Source organism: Ranitomeya imitator, chromosome 1, assembly GCF_032444005.1.
Source record: "Ranitomeya imitator isolate aRanImi1 chromosome 1, aRanImi1.pri, whole genome shotgun sequence".
Classification (NCBI taxonomy): Eukaryota; Metazoa; Chordata; class Amphibia; order Anura; family Dendrobatidae; genus Ranitomeya; species Ranitomeya imitator.
This window is the reverse complement of record NC_091282.1, coordinates 1084305838-1084325983: the sequence shown is the minus strand read 5'-3', so window position 1 is coordinate 1084325983 and position 20146 is coordinate 1084305838. Positions and strand designations below refer to the sequence as shown.

Below are 20146 nucleotides of genomic sequence, written 5' to 3'. Positions count from 1 at the left end.
TTTACCATAATGTAATGATTACAATTAAACTTTCATATATTATAGATTCATTATCCACCAACTGAAATTTGTCAGGTCTTTTATTGTTTTAATACTGATGATTTTGGCATACAACTCCTGATAACCCAAAAAACCTGTCTCAAAAAATTAGCATATCAAGAAAAGGTTCTCTAAACGACCTATTACCCTAATCTTCTGAATCAACTAATTAACTCTAAACACATGCAAAAGATACCTGAGGCTTTTATAAACTCCCTGCCTGGTTCATTACTCAAAACCCCCATCATGGGTAAGACTAGCGACCTGACAGATGTCAAGAAGGCCATCATTGACACCCTCAAGCAAGAGGGTAAGACCCAGAAAGAAATTTCTCAACAAATAGGCTGTTCCCAGAGTGCTGTATCAAGGCACCTCAATGGTAAGTCTGTTGGAAGGAAACAATGTGGCAGAAAACGCTGTACAACGAGAAGAGGAGACCGGACCCTGAGGAAGATTGTGGAGAAGGACCGATTCCAGACCTTGGGGAACCTGAGGAAGCAGTAAATGGGCTACAGGTGCCGCATTCCCCAGGTAAAGCCACTTTTGAACCATAAACAGCGGCAGAGGCGCCTGACTTGGGCTACAGAGAAGCAGCACTGGACTGTTGCTAAGTGGTCCCAAGTACTTTTTTCTGATGAAAGCAAATTTTGCATGTCATTCGGAAATCAAGGTGCCAGAGTCTGGAGGAAGACTGGGGAGAAGGAAATGCCAAAATGCCTGAAGTCCAGTGTCAAGTACCCACAGTCAGTGATGGTGTGGGGTGCCATGTCAGCTGCTGGTGTTGGTCCACTGTGTTTCATCAAGGGCAGGGTCAATGCAGCTAGCTATCAGGAGATTTTGGAGCACTTCATGCTTCCATCGGCTGAAATGCTTTATGGAGATGAAGATTTCATTTTTCAGCACGACCTGGCACCTGCTCACAGTGCCAAAACCACTGGTGAATGGTTTACTGACCATGGTATTACTGTGCTCAATTGGCCTGCCAACTCTCCTGACCTGAACCCCATAGAGAATTTGTGGGATATTGTGAAGAGAAAGTTGAGAGACGCAAGACCCAACACTCTGGATGAGCTTAAGGCCGCTATTGAAGCATCCTGGGCCTCCATAACATCTCAGCAGTGTCACAGGCTGATTGCCTCCATGCCACGCCGCATTGAAGCAGTCATTTCTGCCAAAGGATTCCCGACCAAGTATTGAGTGCATAACTGAACATTATTATTTGATGGTTTTTTAGTTTGTTATTAAAAAACACTTTTATTTGATTGGATGGGTGAAATATGCTAATTTATTGAGACAGGTTTTTTGGGTTATCAGGAGTTGTATGCCAAAATCATCAGTATTAAAACAATAAAAGACCTGACAAATTTCAGTTGGTGGATAATGAATCTATAATATATGAAAGTTTAATTGTAATCATTACATTATGGTAAATAATGAAATTTAACACTATATGCTAATTTTTTGAGAAGGACCTGTAGACCCCTCAAAATGACTTCAAATGAGATGTGGTCCCTTAAAAAAAAAAAAAATAAATAAAAAAAAAATGGTGTTGTAAAAATTAGAAATTGCTGGTCAACTTTTAACCCTTATAACTCCCTAACAAAAAAAAAGTTTGGTTCCAAAATTGTGCTGATGTAAAGTAGACATGTGGGGAAATGTTAGTTATTAAGTATTTTGTGTGACATATCTCAGATTTAATTGCATAAAAATTAAAAGTTGGAAAATTGTGAAATTTTCGCCAAATTTCCGTTTTTTTCACAAATAAACGCAGGTAATATCAAAGAAATTTTACCACTATCATGAAGTACAATATGTCACGAGAAAACAGTGTCAGAATCACCGGGATCCGTTGAAGCGTTCCAGAGTTATAACCTCATAAAGGGACAGTGGTCTGAATTTTAAAAATTGGCCCGGTCATTAACGTGCAAACCACCCTTGGGGGTAAAGGGGTTAATAGTTTACATAGGTCAAATGTGGTGACAGGTTGCCTTTAAAAAAGCACTCCAGCAACTTTTTGCACATATGGGCAAACATTTATGAAAAATGGTGTGCCAATTCTTTAGTGCACTCACTTCAACTACGTCACTAATGATCAAGTGTTACACCTTGATAATGCATTTGGCACCATCCACACCAAGGCTGCTCTTTCAGTAAGGTAGTACAATTCTCAATATTAGAGTAAAGAAATTTGACACATTAGCCTCCAACTTCTTTTCTTTCTAAAAAATCTCAACTAAAAACTTTTCTGCATGTTGGAGGATGGCTACAATGTAAATATATTCCATGCTTTAAAAAAACAACAAAAAAAAAAACCTGCTATGATTTGTCTACTGCCTTTGCTTGCAACAGAAATCCAAGAGGCAGTGGATCACTGCGCTACTGAACAAAGAAAATTAGAAAACTCCTTAAAAAAAATCAGGTTCTTTAAAAAAAAAAACTTCAAAAGAAGCAAAGCAAAAAAAATGTCATAAAGCTATTGCGCTAAATAAATTATTACAGAAAATAATATCCTTGCGGTTTACCATTATGATTGGCAAATATTCTTTATAGACAGTATATTCCTGTATCATACCTTTTTTGTGCTTGGAGCCTCAGAAGATAACTATAAAATGTTTTTTAGACATGCTTGTGGTGCATCAGAAATCTGAACCTAACAAATCAAAAGAAAAATGTCATTGCTTTTTATCCGATATTAAAGTCAATCTATTAATCCTCTAATTTCTGTAAATCCAGGCAGTTGTTAATCCTCCTAGTCTCCCACTGTCCTATATTCTAACATCTGTTTTGGAACTTTTCCCATTATTATGTCAGATTGGAGGAGCCACCACAATCCCGGGGTTTGTTAGGGGCAGTGTCACATCTCCATTTCCTGCTGCTATACCTCGCTACCCCACTTCTGCATTTGGGAAGGCTTTCATCTATTGGGGTTTTGAATAATTGCCTGCAATTCCGAATCATTTCCACTTATTGTGAAATTGGAATCACAAGCCTTTAGTGATTCATGTAATCTATGAGTCTTCCAGGAAGACTTTCATGAAATTGCGTCTAAGGACTGGCCGCAACTATAGAGGCATTGGACAGTCTCTGTATGTTGGAAATTGGTGTAATTTATATACATTATTGAATATCTTAGAAAACTCTAGGTTTAACTTTAGGGTCAGAACAAATCTCCTCCAAGATTTCTTTAGCCATCTACTTTTGTTGTGTAGCTATTACTATTTGACTCTTGAAAAGTCACTCAGAACCGCTACATAGGTGGAATCAGTGTCTCTTCCCTTCAAAATGCTTCTCCCAGAATCCTTTAATGGGTAGCTATCTATATATATTATAGAGAGAGAGAGAGAAGCATCGTTAAACGCCTGGGCTGGATCCGGGGCCGACGGAAGGTGGGTATATAACTATTTTTTATTTTTAATGTTTTTTTTTTTTAACAGGGATATGGTGCCCACATTGCTATATACTGCGTGGGCTGTGTTATATACTACGTCTCTGTGGTATATATTACGTGGCTGTGCAATATATTACGTGGCTGGGCAATGTACTGCATGGACTGTTATATACTGCGTGGGCTGTGTTATATACTACGTCTCTGCTATGTACTATGTGGCTGTGCAATATATTACGTGGCTGTGCAATATATTACGTGGCTGTGCAATATATTATGTGGCTGTGCAATATATTACGTGGCTGTGCAATATATTACGTGGCTGTGCAATATATTACGTGGCTGTGCAATATATTACGTGGCTGTGCAATATATTACGTGGCTGTGCAATATATTACGTGGCTGTGCAATATATTACGTGGCTGTGCAATATATTACGTGGCTGTGCAATATATTACGTGGCTGTGCAATATATTACGTGGCTGTGCAATATATTACGTGGCTGTGCAATATATTACGTGGCTGTGCAATATATTACGTGGCTGTGCAATATATTACGTGGACTGTGCTATATATTACGTGGCTGTGCTATATACTACATGGACTGTGCTATATACTACATGGACTGTGCTATATACTACGTGGACTGTTATACACTGCGTGGGCTGTGCTATATACTACGTGGACTGTTATACACTGCGTGGGCTGTGCTATATACTACGTGGACTGTTATACACTGCGTGGGCTGTGCTATATACTATGTGGGCTGTGTTATATACTACGTGGGCTGTCTTATGCGCTACTTGGCTGTGCTATATTTCTCTGCTGTATCTGTGCATCATGAATCGTGGTATGTGTTAAAGAGGGGAGCCCACTGAGACTTTCGCCCGGGGCCCTCAAAAACCTGGAGCAGGCCCTGGCTTCACTGATTGTTCGCGGCCAGGCGTGACCAATCAGCGACAGGCGCAGTCCACCCTTGAATTGGCGCAGAATTTGAACCTTTCTTCGCTAATTGGTCGTGCCCGGCCGGCCGAATCCTGTGTGTAAATTGCATAATTCTGAAAACTTCATAAATAAGCTACATACATATTCTAGAATACCCGATGTGTTAGAATCGGGCCACCATCTAGTGTGTGTATGTATGTGTATATACTATGTGTATATACCGTATGTTATATAGAGATAAATATTTCTGTATGTATATGTTTGACATATTTTCTGATTACTTAGGTTATGCAAGTCTACCTGGGGACATTGTTCCATTTACAATAGAAGACACCCGCCAGGATTTTCGTATCGAAATCTCTACATGCGCCTGGATGAAGGAAGTTTAACTTTTAATGCTAACCCACATGAGGTAAATCAGGGATAATATCGCTGCATACGTTTTTCATTAATAAGGAACAAGTTGCCATGTACAAATAGAATATTCTCTTAGCCTAAATGTAGCAGTGACTTGCATAGTTAGTACTGTTGAAAAAAGTCACGTCATCAAGTTCAACTGGGGGATGGGAAAGGCTAACCAATCTGCCTAAAGAGCATGTTTCCCTTCTGATTTTTTTTCTACCATATATTGTTCCTTCTGTGACCAGCTTTTGAGAGAGACGATCCCACAAATTACCGTACTGGTTCTCATGGTAAAGGAGCCTTGTCTCCTCTGGAGACTGAACTTTTTTTTTCCATACGGAGACAGCGCCATTTTGACTTTTTTTGAGTTTACGTGTTTTTTGACCATACTTTTTGTTTGGGCCATTGTACTAGTTAATCATGTATAGATATCTCTATTCAAGACTAAATAAATGTAATTCTTTTAATCTTTCCTCATAACTTAAATCCTCCATTCCTCTTCTCAGTTTTGTGGCTTATCTGGCTCCAGGTCATCCTTTTATATGATCTAGTGCCCAGACGTGAAGTACATATTCCACATGAGGTTGCTCTGTAAAGTGGTAGAATTATGCCCCTGTGCCAAGAGCTTACACCTCTTTCATTACAATACACTTGTAGATTGTGAGCCCTCGCGGGCAGGGTCCTCTCTCCTCCTGTACCAGTTGTGACTTGTACTGTTGAAGATTATTGTACTTGTTTTTATTATGTATACCCCTCCTCACATGTAAAGCGCCATGGAATAAATGGCGCTATAATAATAAATAATAATATATAAATTCAATGAGGAAAAAAACTAGACAGAAAAAAACCCTGCAGGGATGATTCTAAATATCCGTAATAATGAGGTGGTGCAAATAATTCTGAATCATGAGCAGTACCAGATAGAATACTGGGTGCTACTTATTATGTCCAAAACAGTCCTCAGACAAAATGGTAAAGTGCATCTGTGCTTTAGATGTTCAGATGCATCCACAGTCCTCATATGTCAGTTCTCGAATAGTAAATGGAGCACGGAATGCTGCTCATTAAGTCCAAAACAACTACTCCAGTATCCCACCAAGTAGCGGGTCTGTCAGCGGTGGACATCTTTCTAAATTCTAGAGCAGGGATGGGGAACCTCAGGGCCATTTACGGCCTTCTATGATCTTTTATCAGGCTTCTCAGGGACCGCATTCTTGGGCAGGGAGGTGTATTTTGATTACAACCAGCTTATTAATTTCTTCTTGCTCTGTTAGCGCACACACACTGTGTTCACTACTGAACACTGAAGGGCATGCAATGAAAGATTACGTCCTGAGACCAGTGCCAGAGTCAGGATGTACTCTGTGCACGGAGTTTGTACGGCCCACAAAGGATGGTATAAATATCCAAATGGCCCTTGGCAGAAAATAGATTCCCCACCCCTGTTCTAGAGGGACACACCTGATTTCACACAACAAGTTTATTTTAGAACTGTTACAATTTATTCTATGACACAATTACTTAATTTTTAATGGGAAGCATTACCACCAGCTCAGGGGCATCTATGCCAACCTGCTCGAAGACACAGTGGTCTTGTATAATGGAGTGGCTAAGCTAATACAATTAGAAAACATGAGAAAAAGGAGACCAGAAAAGCTCAATAAAATATACAAAACAATAACATCTCTCAATATAATACATACAGTCTTATATTTGGACTGGTAAGCTTAATAGGAATTGTTTGCCATACATTAATTCATACAGACATGGTATATCATTTTGTCTTTCAGCATAACTCAAGAAAGTAGTACTTTCGCTGTAAATTGAGATATATATAGTGCTGTACATGAGACGGGGTTACATCAAAATACAAATATCACTTACAGTAAGCAAAACTAACAATGACGGACTGATACAGAGGGGAGATGACCCTGCCCTTGCGGGCTTACATTCTAGAGCATTGTGGGGAAGGAGACAGTAGGTCGGGGGTTGCGGTAGCTCCGATGGTGTTGAGGTGGTCATTACAGGTTGTAAGCTTCTTTGAAGAGATGGGTTTTCAGGTTCCGTTTGAAGGATCAAAATGTGGTGGATAATTGGACATGTTGGGGCACAGAATTCCAGATGATGAGGGATATTCGGGAGAAGTCTTGGAGGCAGTTGGGTGAGAGGAGAGAATGAGGTCTTGGGAGGACCGGAGATTACGTGAGGGAAGATATTGAGAGATTAGTATGGAAATTTACGAAGGAGAAAGGTTATGGATGGCTTTGTAAGTGAGTGTTAGTAGTTTAAACTGGATACGCTGGGAAATTGGGAGCCAGTGAAGGGATTTGCAAAGAGGGGAAGCAGGAGTGTAGCGAGGAGAGAGGTTAATTAGTAGTGCAGCAGAATTAAGGATGGACTGGAGGGGTGCAAGAGTGTTAGAGGGTAGGCCACAAAGGAGGATGTTGCAGTAGTCGAGGCGAGAGATGATTAGGGCATGCACAAGCATTTTAGTAGAGTTTAAAGGACAGGGTAGACTCAAGGGTTACTCCGAGGCAACGGATTACTGGGACGGGGGAAAGTGTGAATTCATTTGTTGTGATAGATAGATAGATAGATAGATAGATAGATAGATAGATAGATAGATAGATAGATAGATAGATAGATAGATAGATAGATCCGGTAGGGAAGGTGTGCGAGATGGAAAGATAATTAATTTGGTTTTGTCCACATTGAGTTTGAGGAAGCGAGAGGAGAAGGAGGAAAATATGGCTGATAGACACTCTGCGATTCTGGAGAGCAGAGAGGTGACATCTGGGCCTGAGAGATAGATCTGAATGTCGTTGCCATATAGATGGTACTGGAAGCCATAGGACTTTGAGGTGTCCCAAGCCAAGGGTATAGATTAAGAGAAGAGGTCCTAGGACAGAGCCTTGGGGGACACCAACAGAGAGGGGGCGAGATGAGAGGTAGTATGGGAGTAGGAAATGCTAAATGTGCGGTTGGTGAGGTATGAGGAGATCCAGGATAGGGCGAGGTCTTTGACACCAAAGGAATAGAGGATCTGTAGTAGGAGGCAGTGGTCAGCTGTATCGAAGGCAGAGGACAGGTCTAGAAGGAGGAGTATAGAGAATTGTCTGTTAGCTTTGGCTGTAAGTAAGTCGTTTGCAAGTTTGGTCAGGGCAGTCTCAGTGGAATGGTGGGGATGGAAGCCAGATTGTAGGCTGTCGAAGAGAGAGATGCAAGGTGAGAGGAAAGTTCAGCATGGACGTGCTGCTCAAGTAGTTTGGAAGCAAATGAGAGCAAAGATATGGGGCAGTAGCTGGATATAACGCTCGGGTTAAGGGAAGGCTTTTTGAGGATAGGTGTGATTGGCATGTTTGAAAGCAGAGGGGAAAGGTACCAGAAGTTAGTGATAGATTGAAGAGATGGGTTAGGGATGGGATTAGCGAGGTGAGGTTGGGGAGGATGTGGGATGGGATGAGGTCAAGCGCACAAGTGGTGAGGTGTGATTTGGAGAGAAGATAAGCAAGCTGTCCTTCATTGATTTTGGAGAGGAACGTTATGGGGTTTGGGCATTGGTCTGGCATACAAAGGGGTTGTGGTGGTTGGACAACAAAGACTTGCCTTGTTTGGTCTATCTTATTTTTGAAGTGTGTGGCAAAGTCCTCGGCAGAGATTAAGGAAGTCGGAGGGGGCAGTGGTGGGCGGAGGAGGGAGTTAAAGGTGTTGAACAACTGTTTGGGGTTGTGGGATAAAGAAGATACGAGGGATGTGAAGTAGGCCTGTTTAGCAGAGGTGAGAGCTGATTTGAATGCGGGTGTTGCTTTTTTGAGTGCAGTGAAATCATCTTGCGGATGTGTTTTCTTCCAACGCCGTTCTGCAATTCCGGATACTTGCCGAAGCTTTTTAGTGATGTTATTGTGCCAGGGTTGTCTATTGATTCATCGCACTCTATGCATGACTGGGGCGACCGAGTCGATGGCTGACGCCAGAATGGCATTGTAGAAACTAGTGGCAGTGTCTGTCATGGAGTGAAGCTATGGAGGACAGTGGCTGAATAGTCAGAGTGTGTGAGGGTCTAGATGTGCGAAGTTTCTGCGGGGGTGCGCATGTTGCTGGACATGGTTGACAGGTGTGTAGGACAGTGATGAGAAAGTGAGTAGATGGTGGTCAGATGGAAAGGGGAGGTGGTGAAGTTAGATAGGGAGCAGAAACGGGTGAAGACCAGTTCTAATCTCTGTCCGTCTGTGTGGGAGGCTGAGGAGGACCACTGAGTAAGTCCAAAAGATGAAGAAAGGGACAGGAGTTTGGAGGCTGGTGGGTGTCAATGGGGATGTTGAAGTCACCCATGATGATGGTGGGAATGTCATCAGACAGAAAGTGATGGAGCCAGGTGGAGAATTGGTCAATAAAGGCAGTGGTTGGGCCCGGAGGTCGGTATATGACTGCCATTTGGACGCTGGAGGGAGAGTAGAGGCGGACAGAAAGAGGGAAGGATAAGGGAGGGTTGAGGTGGAATTGGGTTAAAGGTACAGTTGGAAGAAAGGAGAAGGCCCACTCCTTCACCATATCTGTTTCCATGACAGAGCGTGGGTGAACTGGAGGCCACCGTAACATAGTGCAGCAGGGGAGGCTGTGTCAGAGGGTGTCAGCCATGTTTCGGTGAGGCCGAAAAAGGAAAGATTACGAGAGGTAAAGACTTCTTGAATCACGTGGAGTTTATTGCAGACGGAGCGGGCATTCCAGAGTGATCCAGAGAGTGGGAGCAAGGGGGTTGGGTGTTGAGGGCACAGATTTGAGGTGGGCAAGATTTCAGTGTTTATGTTGGGTTGGGAGCGATAGAAGGGGGTAATAATGGGAGGTATGAGCTGTGGGGGTCCAGGATTGGGCGGTATGTCGCCAGCAGTGAGGAGAAGCAAAGAGAGACAGAGCAGGTGGGAGAAGGAGAGTGGACGGCTTGTTTTGTGTGTATATCACAAGAACATATAAAAGTATTCACATGCATGGTGGATAAAGAACAATATCACATTTAGATAAGGGTATTCACATGCACAGTGACTATTAGTTAATTATATCAAGTCCGTAATGAATCAATGTATCGAGCAGTATAAAAGGCAGTATCTCACTTGTTAGCCACAATAGACATACAGTGGGGCAAAAAAGTATTTAGTCAGTCAGCAATAGTACAAGTTCCACCACTTAAAAAGATGAGAGGCGTCTGTAATTTACATCATAGGTAGACCTCAACTATGGGAGACAAACTGAGAAAAAAAATCCAGAAAATCACATTGTCTGTTTTTTTAACATTTTATTTGCATATTATGGTGGAAAATAAGTATTTGGTCAGAAACAAACAATCAAGATTTCTGGCTCTCACAGACCTGTAACTTCTTCTTTAAGAGTCTCCTCTTTCCTCCACTCATTACCTGTAGTAATGGCACCTGTTTAAACTTGTTATCAGTATAAAAAGACACCTGTGCACACCCTCAAACAGTCTGACTCCAAACTCCACTATGGTGAAGACCAAAGAGCTGTCAAAGGACACCAGAAACAAAATTGTAGCCCTGCACCAGGCTGGGAAGACTGAATCTGCAATAGCCAACCAGCTTGGAGTGAAGAAATCAACAGTGGGAGCAATAATTAGAAAATGGAAGACATACAAGACCACTGATAATCTCCATCGATCTGGGGCTCCACGCAAAATCCCACCCCGTGGGGTCAGAATGATCACAAGAACGGTGAGCAAAAATCCCAGAACCACGCGGGGGGACCTAGTGAATGAACTGCAGAGAGCTGGGACCAATATAACAAGGCCTACCATAAGTAACACACTACACCACCATGGACTCAGATCCTGCAGTGCCAGACGTGTCCCACTGCTTAAGCCAGTACATGTCCGGGCCCGTCTGAAGTTTGCTAGAGAGCATTTGGATGATCCAGAGGAGTTTTGGGAGAATGTCCTATGGTCTGATGAAACCAAACTGGAACTGTTTGGTAGAAACACAACTTGTCGTGTTTGGAGGAAAGAGAATACTGAGTTGCATCCATCAAACACCATACCTAGTGTAAAGCATGGTGGTGGAAACATCATGCTTTGGGGCTGTTTCTCTGCAAAGGGGCCAGGACGACTGATCCGGGTACATGAAAGAATGAATGGGGCCATGTATCGTGAGATTTTGAGTGCAAACCTCCTTCCATCAGCAAGGGCATTGAAGATGAAACGTGGCTGGGTCTTTCAACATGACAATGATCCAAAGCACACCGCCAGGGCAACAAAGGAGTGGCTTCGTAAGAAGCATTTCAAGGTCCTGGAGTGGCCTAGCCAGTCTCCAGATCTCAACCCTATAGAAAACCTTTGGAGGGAGTTGAAAGTCCGTGTTGCCAAGCGAAAAGCCAAAAACATCACTGCTCTATAGGAGATCTGCATTGAGGAATGGGCCAACATACCAACAACAGTGTGTGGCAACCTTGTGAAGACTTACAGAAAACGTTTGACCTCTGTCATTGCCAACAAAGGATATATTACAAAGTATTGAGATGAAATTTTGTTTCTGACCAAATACTTATTTTCCACCATAATATGCAAATAAAATGTTAAAAAAACAGACAATGTGATTTTCTGGATTTTTTTTTCTCAGTTTGTCTCCCATAGTTGAGGTCTACCTATGATGTAAATTACAGACGCCTCTCATCTTTTTAAGTGGTGGAACTTGCACTATTGCTGACTGACTAAATACTTTTTTGCCCCACTGTATGAGAGAGTGTAATGACCCATATTGATATCCACGCACACTCCGCACCTCTTCTCCAATGCTCGTTTCGCGTGACTCGCTTCCTCAGGGTGCGTGGCCACAAAGTATCGGTAGCTTCAGTAAAGCTACACACATTTAACTGTGCATACTGTGGCATATGTCAAACGTATCCAAATATATCATTGATTTTAAATTTGGTCCATCTTGTTTCCTGTTGTACTGTTTATATTTTGAACAGAAGAAATTGTTTTAGGCCATGTTCACACAGTGCGTTTTTTACCGCGGAACCGCGGCGGTTTTGCCGCTGCGGTTCCGCAGCTGTTTTCCATGCAGGGTACAGTACACTGTACCCTATGGAAAACAGGACACACTGTGCACATGGTCCGGAAATTGTAAAAAAAAAGACGCGCTGAATAGCTCCCGGAAAAAAGAAGGAGCATGTCAATTCTTCTTCCTGAACCGCAGCGGTTCTGCACCCATAGACCTCCATTGTGAGGTCAAAATCGCAGTAAAACCCGCAGATCAAAAATATATCTGCGGGTTTTACTGCGATTTGATGTGCAGAACCGCTGCAGCAGGAAGTGCGGGGGAGCGGGCGGAAGTGCGTGGGCGGAGTGTGGATGCCCCCCCGTGCTCCGATGCCCCCCCCCGTGCTCCGATGCCCCCCCCCCCCGTGCCCTAATCTCCCCCCCTTATACTTACCCGGCGTCCCGGTGTCCGTCCGGCCGTCTTCTCCCTGGGCGCCGCCATCTTGCAAAATGGCGGGCGCATGCGCAGTGCGCCCGCCGAATCTGCCGGCCGGCAGATTCGCTCCAAAGTGCATTTTGATCACTGAGATAGGTTATATCTCAGTGATCAAAATAAAAAAATAGTAAATGACACCCCCCCACTTTGTCACCCCCATTGGTAGGGACAATAAAAAAAATTAAGAATTTTTTTTTTTTTTTTTCACTAAGGTTAGAATAGGGTTAGGGGTAGGGTTAGGGTTAGGGGTAGGGGTAGGGGTAGGGTTAAGGGTAGGGTTAGGGTTAGGGTTAGGGGTAGGGTTAGGGGTAGGGTTAGGTATTTTCAGCCATTTTAGCCCTAAAAAGCTTCCTAGGAAACACACAGTAAAAAAAGGATAAAAAAAGCATCAAAAAACGCATCAAAAACGCATCAAAAACGGACAAAAAAAGGACCTGCGTTTTCTGCCAAGAGCTGCAGTTTTTTAAAAAAACTGTCCTGAAAAAAAAAGGATGGAAATCCTGAACGTGTGAACATACCCTTACAGGCAGACCTTTTTTTTTCTGTTCTAAAATTCAACATTAAATGGACCCCGATATAAATCACTCGGGCTCCTTTGCTTCTGTAAGAAACCTGACTACACAGGAAGGTAATTTTGTTAACTGCTTGTTGTAAAGGGAAAACATAAACAAACATGTGAATAGAGATGGTTATAGAGAAAAGTTAAAATCTATATAGGCATCTGCGGAGAGGGGACCGATCACCCTCACACTGAACATATGGGATTAGTTCTAACTGTGAAGTGGGAAAAAGCTGACACTTCAACCTCCATTGAAGTAGGGATATCCTGCAGTGACCTGGTAAATGCCACAGGAAATTTGCTCTGAGAGCCAGACACTAAGGCTAGGTTCAGATTGCGTTAGTGCAATCCATTTCGCGCCTAGCGCTAGCGGATTGCGCTAACGCAATGTGTTGTAAAGGGGTCGCATTAAACGTCCTCGCTCTCGCAGATCTCCGATCTGCGAGAGCGGGGAACGGACCTCGGGCATCCGCGGCGCACCACAAAACACCAGCACATCGCTAGCGCGTGCCGAAAATGGCACGCGCTAGTGATGCACGTCCCCATTGCTGTTAATGGGCGCGCTAACGGATGCGTTGCACGGCGTTAATTTCACTGTGCAACGCTGTCCGTTAGCGCGGTCCCATTAACGCAATGGGAACCTAGCCTAAGACTGGGATCTGTTTACGCAGAGGCGGAGAAGTACATTTCCCAGGGATAGAGCTTCCGCTGATCAAATCGCTGTTCTGAAATGTTTTGGAACCAGTGGTCTGTGTTGAATTGGGGTTTGCTTCTATTCAATATTTATGGGAGATATATTTTAAGCGTTGTAGCAAAGGGACAAACATAACACATTCACTCACATCACTGTAAAGCCAACTTAATAATTGTCCGATGGGTGATGCTATCTGAGCCATGTTTTATCTCTATACAAAGAAAAAATTGAAATGGGAAACATGAAGACAATATCTACTGCCTGGGACCTCCAGGGATAAAGATATCCTGTAAGTTTGGGATCTCATAAAATTCTAAAAAAAACCTAGCACATCCAGCCCCCACGTGAGCTCACCAAGGGGAGTAACCATGATCTAATCAAAAGCCGAATTTGGGTTTGTGTATTTGGTCAATCCTGAAAGATATAGCTTGCTTTGGCTCTGAGGAGTACCTCCCTCTGCTCAGCTATCAGCCATTTCCATGACACCGGTTTAGTAATTTTCTTTTGTTATCTCTTTTACTTCATGTAATTGTGTATACCGTATTGTTTTGTTAACTTTTTGTATCTTTTGTATATTATTATTATTTTTTTTTATAAACCACATCTACCTTTCTGGATTAAAAAACATATAACATTTAATGGCTCTGTTCCTCTTACTCTGTAAACTGCACCCATGAAACCATATTTGTAACAGGTCTCCAATCAGCCTGTGTAAACGATCGATGGTGGCACATGTGTGTGTATATATAATAAAAATATATATATATATACATATATGCCATGTGTTGGAATCTGAGATGTATATACATAAATATCCCATGCATTGGAATTCTAGGTACATAGACCATACGTTCACTGTGAGTTCCCCAATACCCGGCCTAGTAGTGGCCACGGCCTTGCCCATCCAGTTGTGTAGTTGTCCTGACGATTAGAGGCAGCGGAGTTGCGTTCCCCTGGCAAACTAGTGACAGCAGATCTCCATCCCCCCGACTGTTATCTGTGATAGTGCCTAAGTAGTTATATTTGGTTGCCACCATCATTGCATTTTCTAATCTTTTTTTGTGGGGTTTTTATTTGATTATGAATGGATTCCTTTATTCTCTTCTAGGGAATAGAATATTTTTTATCCAGGGGTATACTTGATGACTCACCAAAGGAGATTGCAAAGTTCATCTTCTATACCAGAACTCTCAACTGGAAGAAGTTAAGGATATATCTTGATGAAAGGTAAAGGGGTCACAATACTTTTACTGCCACTTATACTGTTAAATCATAAACCAGTAATATTCAGCGTCTTACCTGTGTTCATATATTATTTTTGTCTGCTCCCATATTAAAGGGGCCTGTCTAGTTCTTAGCCATTGATATTACATTGGTGCAGGTCTGACTGTCGGCCCCCTTTCCGATCAGCTAATTAGAGTGTATAGAACGACTCGGCAATATCTTGAAAGTCCACTAAGAAATGCAGTACAGGCAAGTAGGAACCGGCAAGCACCTTCTATAACCAGTGACGAGGCTGCGGAGTTCGGATGTGCTTTGGCTTTTACAACAGCTGATCGGTGCCGATAATCAGACCCACACCAATCTAATATTGATCTATTGACGTCTTATCCATATGAGAAGTATTGCATAACCAATTATAAGGGAACGTAAGCCCTAAAAGCAAATCTTAAAGCCATGAAATGTACTTTCCTTACATTTTCCCTTGTTGGATTCATTATATGATAGACCTTAAATTCACAATCATGTTAGGGGGAATATTACATTTGGGGACAAATTTGTATTTCAATACTTTATGTAGATGAATTAGCGGACTATGGCATCCTGCCTGTTTCTTCAGCTCATGCTTCTCTTCAGCCGGCTGTGGAACGGTAGAGGTTGGCACCATTCTTGGACATGATGGTCTCTGTTGATGTTGTATACTTTATCTTGCCCATAAAAAATATATTGTCTTGTTTTGTTTTTTTCTAGGAGAGATGTATTAGATGACCTTGTGACATTGCACAATTTCAGCAATCAATTTCTACCAAATGCACTGAGAGAGTTTTTCCGGCACATACATGCGCCCGAAGAACGAGGGGAATACCTAGAAACACTCATCACTAAATTTTCACACCGATTCTGTGCTTGCAACCCTACACTAGCACGAGATCTTGGTCTCAGCCCTGGTAAGAGTGCACTTTGGACTTGTCAAGTTTTAATCCGTGAAGATCCCAGCAGACACTTATGAGGTGCTCTGACCATATAGACTCTCACCGAGAAAGAGTCCTGTTCACAGTATTCTGCCTGCTCTTTCATGACATAGAGGTCTGAAACTGACCGATTCTCCAGATAATGGGCATCCTAGTTGTCAGACCCCTACTAATCAATGATGTATGATCAGTAAAGTCAATGGGTAAACTTGAAGGGGAAATTTGATGTTCAACTCCAACCAAAATTTAAGATTTGGCTGGAGGCGAGTTCCTGACCACTCTACTGCAAGATTAGTGACTTAGTTTCTGTTCTTCTTCGGTGAGATTTTCCTGACACAGAAAATTGGGATTGATAGATTTCAGTTAGAAGTGTACAACAAACAGATATATAATCAGAAATAATGTTATTTTTATTACTATAGTATGTATGTTTGTTTTTTATGTCTGTGTTATTCTGTAGCTCAAGAATAGATTCTTGAAATAAAAACACTTGGAGTAGTGAAGAGGTCAAATGTAAAAAAAATATTAGCTGTAAAATTGCTAAAAAAATGGGTAAGCACATACCACAGATCATCTCCTGTCACCAGGCCAGGCTTGGCAACCAGTTATTCATCTCCTGTAAGCATAGCTATCCCAATTGTGGGGATGTGAGTATCATAAGTCAAAGCTTTCTGATTTTATAAGCCATAATGTTCCTGGTACTGCCAGACTGATTATACTGCACAAATTACTGACGTCAGCTTTAGTACAAGAATTCTTCGGGTCCTGTCTCTACAAGAGCTACAATGTTCTTAGAATTTAGTTGGGGTTTTTGTCTTGCGAGTCGAGTCACTGTTTCTATTGATACCATGTTTAAGTGTATAGACTAATTCACTTTTTATTGCGTATTATGCATATAGCGAAAATATATATACATCAGTACAGACCAAAAGTTTGGACACACCTTCTCATTTAAAGATTTTTCTGTATTTTCATGACTATGAAAATTGTACATTCACACTGAAGGCATCAAAACTATGAATTAACACATGTGGAATTATATACTTACTCTTCTAGCTTAGGGAGACTTCGCTTCTCCCTTCTGGGAGAAGCGAAGTCTCCCTAAGCTAGAAGATCGTTGGGTACAGCCGGGACCAGCTGCTTCGAAAGCATCACCAAACCAGGGATTCAAGCTTCAGGAGGCTAATTTGCATATTCCAGGTGCCTTCTGGGAGAAGCGAAGTCTCCCTAAGCTAGAAGATCGTTGGGTACAGCCGGGACCAGCTGCTTCGAAAGCATCACCAAACCAGGGATTCAAGCTTCAGGAGGCTAATTTGCATATTCCAGGTGCCTTCTGGGAGAAGCGAAGTCTCCCTAAGCTAGAAGATCGTTGGGTACAGCCGGGACCAGCTGCTTCGAAAGCATCACCAAACCAGGGATTCAAGCTTCAGGAGGCTAATTTGCATATTCCAGGTGCCTTCTGGGAGAAGCGAAGTCTCCCTAAGCTAGAAGATCGTTGGGTACAGCCGGGACCAGCTGCTTCGAAAGCATCACCAAACCAGGGATTCAAGCTTCAGGAGGCTAATTTGCATATTCCAGGTGCCTTCTGGGAGAAGCGAAGTCTCCCTAAGCTAGAAGACCGTTGGGTACAGCCGGGACCAGCTGCTTCGAAAGCATCACCAAACCAGGGATTCAAGCTTCAGGAGGCTAATTTGCATATTCCAGGTGCCTTCTGGGAGAAGCGAAGTCTCCCTAAGCTAGAAGATCGTTGGGTACAGCCGGGACCAGCCGCTTCGAAAGCATCACCAAACCGCGCGCCTTACGGCGCGCGAATTTTTGCCTGTAGGACATTATTGCAAGAGAGCTTGGCTGAGTAGATTACACAAGAAGGAAAACACACAGCAAGTCAGCAGGATCTAGGAGCAACATGGCAGATGTGACAACCTACATGGTGAGCTGCAGCATGTGCTACATGTTCACAGATCGACCAGAAGAAGAATCCAATTTCACCTGTCAGAAGTGTAGACTAGTGGCCCTTTTAGAAGAAAAGGTGCGGGGTCTGGAAGAAAGAATAGCAACTTTGAAACTCATCAAAGAGAATGAAGACTTTCTAGACAGAACAGAAGCATCTCTACTGGTCACAGAAGGTGCAAAAAGTGTCAGAGAACCTCCAAAAGCAGATGAGTGGAAGCATGTGACCAAAAGAAGCAAGAAGACCATGGAGAAATCACCAACCACACAACTGAAGAACCGATATCAAATCTTTGTAGAGGATGAAGATGGCACACCTAAGAATGAAGCAATACCAGCAAGCAAAAAAGAAAAGGGCACACAGCAACAAGTGACAGCAAAAAGTACAGCCAAGAAGCAACGAAGAGTGGTGGTGGTGGGAGACTCACTACTGAGAGGCACAGAAGCAGCCATCTGCAGACCGGACATAACTGCAAGAGAAGTATGCTGCCTTCCAGGTGCGATGATCAAGGATGTGACCGATAGGATACCAAAGCTCTTCAGCTCCAAGGACGTCCACCCATTTCTTCTGATACATGTTGGCACCAATGACACGGCAAGGAAGGACCTACCGACAATCTGCAAGGACTTTGAAGAGTTGGGGAAGAAAGTAAAGGAACTGGATGCACAGGTAGTTTTTTCTTCTATCCTTCCAGTAGATGGGCATGGCACCAGGAGATGGAACAGGATCCTTGATGCAAACAACTGGCTAAGACGATGGTGCAGACAACAAGGATTTGGATTCCTGGACCACGGTGTGAATTACTGGTATGATGGACTCCTCGCCAGAGACGGACTACACCTCAACAAACCTGGGAAACACACATTCGCCAGAAGACTCGCTACACTCATCAGGAGGGCGTTAAACTAGAAGAAGAGGGGACGGGAAGAAAAACATTAGACTCGAACAAAGACGACCCAGGAAAACATACTCAGAAGGGAGGTAAGAACATTTCTAAAACAATCCACAGTGAGGAGATTGGAACAAAACAAAATCCTCTAAACTGCATGCTCGCAAACGCCAGAAGCCTGACAAACAAGATGGAAGAACTAGAAGCAGAAATATCTACAGGTAACTTTGACATAGTGGGAATAACCGAGACATGGTTAGATGAAAGCTATGACTGGGCAGTTAACTTACAGGGTTACAGTCTGTTTAGAAAGGATCGTAAAAATCGGAGAGGAGGAGGGGTTTGTCTCTATGTAAAGTCTTGTCTAAAGTCCACTTTAAGGGAGGATATTAGCGAAGGGAATGAGGATGTCGAGTCCATATGGGTTGAAATTCATGGAGGGAAAAATGGTAACAAAATTCTCATTGGGGTCTGTTACAAACCCCCAAATATAACAGAAAGCATGGAAAGTCTACTTCTAAAGCAGATAGATGAAGCTGCAACCCATAATGAGGTCCTGGTTATGGGGGACTTTAACTACCCGGATATTAACTGGGAAACAGAAACCTGTGAAACCCATAAAGGCAACAGGTTTCTGCTAATAACCAAGAAAAATTATCTTTCACAATTGGTGCAGAATCCAACCAGAGGAGCAGCACTTTTAGACCTAATACTATCTAATAGACCTGACAGAATAACAAATCTGCAGGTGGTTGGGCATTTAGGAAATAGCGACCACAATATTGTGCAGTTTCACCTGTCTTTCACTAGGGGGACTTGTCAGGGAGTCACAAAAACATTGATCTTTAGGAAGGCAAAGTTTGAACAGCTTAGAGATGCCCTTAATCTGGTAGACTGGGACAATATCCTCAGAAATGAGAATACAGATAATAAATGGGAAATGTTTAAGAACATCCTAAATAGGCAGTGTAAGCGGTTTATACCTTGTGGGAATAAAAGGACTAGAAATAGGAAAAACCCAATGTGGCTAAACAAAGAAGTAAGACAGGCAATTAACAGTAAAAAGAAAGCATTTGCACTACTAAAGCAGGATGGCACCATTGAAGCTCTAAAAAACTATAGGGAGAAAAATACTTTATCTAAAAAACTAATTAAAGCTGCCAAAAAGGAAACAGAGAAGCACATTGCTAAGGAGAGTAAAACTAATCCCAAACTGTTCTTCAACTATATCAATAGTAAAAGAATAAAAACTGAAAATGTAGGCCCCTTAAAAAATAGTGAGGAAAGAATGGTTGTAGATGACGAGGAAAAAGCTAACATATTAAACACCTTCTTCTCCACGGTATTCACGGTGGAAAATGAAATGCTAGGTGAAATCTCAAGAAACAATGAAAACCCTATATTAAGGGTCACCAATCTAACCCAAGAAGAGGTGCGAAACCGGCTAAATAAGATTAAAATAGATAAATCTCCGGGTCCGGATGGCATACACCCACGAGTACTAAGAGAACTAAGTAATGTAATAGATAAACCATTATTTCTTATTTTTAGTGACTCTATAGCGACAGGGTCTGTTCCGCAGGACTGGCGCATAGCAAATGTGGTGCCAATA

General features: G+C 42.5%; 1 protein-coding gene across 2 annotated transcripts in view; it reads left to right on the top strand.

Moving 5' to 3' along the window:
• Nucleotides 1-20146, top strand: part of FBXO8 (F-box protein 8) — a 68121-nt gene that overhangs the window by 36431 nt on the left and 11544 nt on the right. For both annotated transcript variants that reach the window (XM_069744244.1, XM_069744245.1), the window contains 3 exons: nt 4655-4781; nt 14611-14729; nt 15474-15670. In XM_069744244.1, the coding sequence (XP_069600345.1) occupies nt 4655-4781; nt 14611-14729; nt 15474-15670 (443 nt within the window). The remainder of the gene's footprint in view (nt 1-4654; nt 4782-14610; nt 14730-15473; nt 15671-20146) is intronic.